Source organism: Brassica oleracea, chromosome C2 (genome assembly GCF_000695525.1).
Source record: "Brassica oleracea var. oleracea cultivar TO1000 chromosome C2, BOL, whole genome shotgun sequence".
NCBI classification, from domain to species: Eukaryota; Viridiplantae; Streptophyta; class Magnoliopsida; order Brassicales; family Brassicaceae; genus Brassica; species Brassica oleracea.
The window spans coordinates 19,659,773-19,665,566 of NC_027749.1; the positions used below are offsets into that span (position 1 = coordinate 19,659,773).

Sequence of the window (5,794 nt, forward strand, 5' to 3'; positions counted from 1 at the left end):
CCTGATGGGCTTGAGGTAATGAAATGTGGAGGAGTTGAGAACCCGAGACTCGAGAGAGAGCGTCTGCGGCCACATTTTCTTTCCCAAGCTTGTACTGCACCTCGAAATCATATCCCATGAGCTTAGAAAGCCACATATGTTGGAATGGAGTAGTAGCGTTATGTTCCATCATATATTTGAGACTTTTTTGGTCTGTTTTGATGATGAAAGGGGGATGTGCGAGATATGCACTCCATGTCTGAACAGCAAAGACGACAACCATTAACTCCTTCTCGTAGACTGAAAGTGCTTGCTGTCGAGGACCTAGAGCACGACTGATGTAGCAGATTGGGTGACCTTCTTGCATAAGTACTGCACCAATTCCCGTGTTGCAAGCATCCGTTTCTACAACAAAGGTTTTGTTGAAATCCGGTAGAGCAAGAACAAGAGCAGAGCTGAGAGCATCCTTAAGGTTGTCAAGTGCAGTATCAGCTTCAGGACTCCAAATGAAACCGCCTTTCTGCAGCAGTGTAGTGAGAGGGCGAGACAGTATATTGTATCCTCTGATAAAGCGTCTGTAGTAGTTAGCTAGTCCAAGAAAGCTCCTCAATTGCTTTATAGAATTAGGGGTTGGCCAGCGTTTGATATCGTCCACCTTAGCTGGATCAGTGCTTACTCCTTTTGCCTCAATGAAGTGCCCCAAGTACTCAATCTTTGTGGCTCCAAATGTGCATTTCGAAGCTTTAAGATAGAGCTGCTGTTGGCGTAGGATGGAGAACACTTCTTGAAGGTGAATCATATGAGTTTCCCAATCTGGACTGTAAACCAAGATGTCGTCAAAGAACACTAGGAGGAATTTCCTTGAAATGTCTTTGAAAACATGGTTCATGAGGCTCTGAAAAGTACAAGGTGCGTTGGAGAGGCCAAAGGGCATAACCAGGTACTCATAGTGGCCTGCGTGGGACTTGAAAGCAGTCTTATACACATCATTAGGAGACATCCTCAACTGATGAAACCCGGCGCGGAGGTCAAGCTTAGAGAAGTAGACTGCTCCACCTAATTCATCAAGAAGGTCTTCTAGCAGAGGTATTGGATATTTATTCTTAACTATTTGGGTGTTAAGGCCTCTGTAGTCGACACAGAGACGCCAGCCGCCGTCCTTTTTCTTCACGAGCACAATAGGTGATGCATACGGACTGTTTCTGCACTGGATGATTCCCTGTTGGAGCATGTCTTTCAACATTTCATCAATAGCATCTTTCTGTAAGGAGGAGTACCTGTAGGGTCTAAGGTTCACGGGATTTGCATCAGCTTTCAACGGGATCGTATGGTCAAAGCCTTCTCTGAATGGAGGGAGATTCGTAGGTTCCTCGAACAGGTCAGAGTATGAGGATATAAGTGACTGCAGGAGTGGATCGTCAGATAGCTCGCTCTTGGGCGCTGAGATGTGGGAAAAGAGAGACTCTGGAACAAGTGGAGAGGTAGTTTCAGAGGTATCTACTTCCCGGATCTGTAGCAAGGCAATCTGTGGTTGTTGTAGCATCAGGTTGTTGAGCCTTGCTCCTTTGATCAGTTTGCAACCTGATTTAGTTACTCCGCGCAGCACATGCTTGAGACCGTTGAGGTTGAACTCCATTATTAAATTCAGGAAATCCCATAAGATTGGTCCGAGTGTTGATAGCCACTGAACACCCAATACAAGTTCACAACAGTCGAGTGGGAGTGTCCTTATTTCAGTGGTGAAAGAATACCCTTGCACTGACCAAGTGAAATTGTTGCATTTGTACTTCCTAATCATGTTGTTACCGTTGGCTGCGGCGACAGACATGGGGTTGGAGGCGTCGAGTTTGCACCCAAGTTCGTGAGCAACTTTGATATCCAAGAAGTTATGTGTGCTTCCCGGATCTACCAGTATGTAAAGCTTTCGCTTTCCATACTTCCCAATAACTCTCATGCAGTTAAATGTGGTGGAGCCACTGAGAGCATTGACAGATATAACTGGAGTGGGCTCAGCTTGAGCTTCCTCATCAGTGAGATCAGTGATTTTCTCATTCTCGAGCAAGGGGTCCTCATCGTCATCCTCATCTTCGCATTCCATGACAAAAATCTGAGATCTTTTGTGTTTTAGTTGATGCCCCGGTGTGAAAGCTTCATCACAAAACATACAGAGTCCCTTGGCTCTGCGATCTTGCATCTCCTGGTAAGAGAACTTGCGAGCAGGTCTATCAGTGTTGCTCTTGGGGATGAAAGTAGGTTTAGTGGTATGGTTTGGTAGCTCAGGAGCAGGTAACAGTGGTGTTTGTTGTTTGTACGGAGCACCATAGTTTTTCTGCTGTTGAGAAGGATTGAAGGGAGCCCTGTAGGAGCGCTGAGGAGTAGCAGCCAAAGAAGACTCGTGTAGGCTAGCTATTCTTGCAGCATCAGATAGAGATGTAGGGCCAAACTGACGAACATGGAGTGACAGGTGGGGGTTCATGTTTGTCAGAAAGATGCTTAAGGCATGAGCTTCTGGTAAGGAAAGTCGGGTTCTTGCGTTCTCGAACTTCTCCAGATACTCGGGAACAGAGTCAGTGCCTTGTTTCAACGCGACGAGATCCGCCAGAGGGTCATCGAAGAGGCCGTTGAATCTACCTGAGAGCGCGATGATGTAGTTTGTCCAAGATGGAAAGATCCCAAACTGCTCAGCTAAGTAGTTCCTGTGCCATTGAAGGGCCTTGCCGATCATATGCATAGCAGCAAGTCGGACTTTCAACTTGGGGGCTGTGTTATCAATGTCGAAGAACTGTTCGCAACGACAGATCCAGTCACGAAACTCCGTACCATCAAAGGCTGGGAAGGTCAGCTTTGTCAGCCTGTTGGAGAGAGTATTCTGAGGTGGGGTTGAACGGTCGCCGGGTGTGTACTGACGGAATCGCTGGAGATTTGGGGGATCTGGGGGTCGGGTTGACTCCGCTGAGGTCGGATCCATCATCTGAGACCCACCAGTGTCGTTGAACTGTTGTTTCCCTTGCGCCTGGATTTGAGAAACGTGTTCAAAGACGAGTCTTTCAAGTTTGTTGTAGCGTTCGTCGAGTGAGTCAATACGTTGACGGAACTCGTTTGTCTGGTTTTCTTGACCTGCGCGGATCTCCTCGACCAGCTCGAGCATCGTCTTCTCTTGGTTACGTGTTTCCACCATAGCTAGATCCCTGAGGTTCGAGATGGCTCTGATACCAAAATGAGACAGTAAAAGAGTATGTGAGATAAATCTCTCTGTAAACCTTCCGTAGATTTAAAGAGAAATGAAATCAAGGACTGAAAGGTGATCTAAGCTTTAGAAATGTCACCTCTAAGTGCAATGATCTGAGCAATAACGGCAACAATGGCGTATGCTTACGAAAGAGAGAGAGAAAGGAGGAAGATAAGATAATACTGACTCATTACTTTTAGCTAAATGCCAATGTAGTACATATAAAGGAAATATTCCTAACGGTCAACAAGCGACCTGTAACCGGGATGCAACCCGTGACTCACTTAGTTAACTAGGTAACTTATTGGAAGGTAAAGATAGTAAAAGATAGGAGAGTAGAGAGGTAAATGCTGTCACATCACTGTTATCCCTTTCTAACTTAACAGCTATAGCAGTCCTCTGCCTTTTCAAGGAGCTACTAATAACTCCATCAGATTTAACTTCCACATTCTTGATACAAAGGGTGTTTTCTTGGAACCTCGAGCATTGTCTCCAAACTTTTTCGACTGTCCAACAACTGAAGGATAACTTCCACATTCTATCAATTCGCTGCTCTCATCTGAGTATGACACTGAACTGTTCACAGATTCAAGATTATCTTCAGCAACTTCTTCCACATCAGACCTATCAATCATGTTCCTTAATTCATCATCCCATCCACGAGTGTTTCGGAGACCTTACACTGGATTTAGAATCACGGCTCAGTTCACTGGGAGATTCTACCACTTGTGTCTCATCTACTTCTCTGTCTGAATCATCCAATGAATCAACAAAAGTATCTTCTTCAACATTAGAAACTGCTTCTAAAACAAAAAACAAAAAAAAAACGGAAGCTCATCATAGACTGTATTTTTTTTTTTTGATCAAACATCATAAACCAAAAAAAGAAAAACAGAGAGAAATCCACAACCTGATATTTTTATTTGCTTTACAACCTTTCCAAATGATAACCACTTCCCAGTGAACTGCTCCACAAACCTTGGAAAACAACAGATCTTTGCCTTAGCTTACATACAACCTAAGGGAGAAAGCTTGGACAAATGCTAATCTACATGTTTGCATATTGCCTTTGAAATCAACAAGAGAACTACAGACATGATCCTTAGTCTTCTTATTCCCAGACACAGTTGGTGCTATCTTCAAGACACCACTCACTCACTTCTTTAAAAGCAGCTTTAAGGTCTCTCTGAACACATTCTTCTTCTTAGGAAGATTGGTCACACCAACAAAGAACCCAGTTTGCGTTTCTCCAAGTCCTTTCATTACAAAACAACCCAACAAGCTAAATGAGATCTTCTCAGCTACTAAAAGTCAAGTCGGAAAGAAGAAAACGTATCTTAGTTGGATTCGATAAAATGTAGAAGAACACAAGGAGAAAGATGTCTGAAGACGAGAAAAAAAAAATGAGAATGGCGCAGAACGAAATTGTAACGACCCGAATTCTTAAATTCGGTTTTGGTTTCTTTATGTCCATTAATTAAATTTCTCTAAACCAACTTGATTTATTTTTGGTCTAATTAATTATTTCAACCTTGTGAACCAAACCGTGTATGCATATAATTAAAGCGTATATATTCTCTTCTTCTTCTAAACCTAAAAGTCATGCGCCGTATGGAGAAAGCTGGACGTGCTCCTCGAAACCATGCCATGATCCATCCGTTCCTTCTTCTCCTCCCCATCTCTCTTGCTCATCTCTTGTGCCATTCTCTTTTCTCCCCCATGTTATTCATGTGTCCGTGTGTTGATGACCGAGAAGACGTGACGCATCCACCATCGTCACCACCGGAGCAATGTCCTTCACCATCAACCACTGTGAGCAATGCCACTGGAGCCAGCGCCTTCACCGGAGGAGTGGCTCGTTGTTTGTACAGGATTCGGTTGATTAAAATAATGAACGTAGGAATGGAGTGAATAAAGACGCTTTTATTAGAATCAAACAAGAGGTTACAAGATTGACGAGAAATAAGGAGACAAGATCAAAGGTTTAAGCAACAGGATCAAAGAGATGATTGGGAAACCCTAGATCTAGCCGCCTCTGTGTGTGTTGTCCAAAAGTCCCTTTTTTCGTTGTCTCCTCCTCCTCTCTTATAGTGTAACCGTCCGTGATGCCCTAATCGTGTCGTCCTTTGGGCCCTGTCGTTAAAGGCCGAGTATGCGGGCCTTGGTACTGTTCTCTATAAGCCGAGCGTATTTAGTCGGCTTAGCTGATCGGCTAAAAGTACTCTGGAATCGAGCCGACACCTTTAGCCGCTTAAGCCGACTAAACTAGTCAAGCTTGCCGGGCTAGGGCCTGTTATTCGATGGGCCTTGTGGAGGGAAGTAATCCATCTCCTACAATAAGTCCCCCCCAATTCACTTGTGAGCGGCGTAGCGGTCTTAGTGAATTTGTGGGTCAGATTCGTTCGTATATCAGGTCCTAGCGTGTTTAGTCGCATGCCGCTTTATTGACGTTTCTAGTCGCTTAAAGTAGTACTTCTTCACGATCTGCTTTGCTCGCCGAGGTTTTTGTCACGGAGGAACGTTTTACTCGGTAGGCGAATTACTCCGATATAAGGGCTCAAGCTTATCTCATCGGTTTACGTTAGA

The 5,794-nt window shown here is 44.4% G+C and overlaps 1 protein-coding gene across 1 annotated transcript in view; it reads right to left on the reverse strand.

Moving 5' to 3' along the window:
• The window catches only part of LOC106323646, a 4,093-nt gene extending 250 nt beyond the window's left edge, over positions 1-3,843 (reverse strand). The window contains exons 1-2 of the mRNA XM_013761735.1: positions 3,650-3,843; positions 43-3,185 (exon numbers count right to left, since the gene is read on the reverse strand). Coding sequence (XP_013617189.1) covers positions 43-3,185; positions 3,650-3,843 — 3,337 coding nt within the window. The remainder of the gene's footprint in view (positions 1-42; positions 3,186-3,649) is intronic.
• Positions 3,844-5,794: the final 1,951 nt, after the last annotated feature.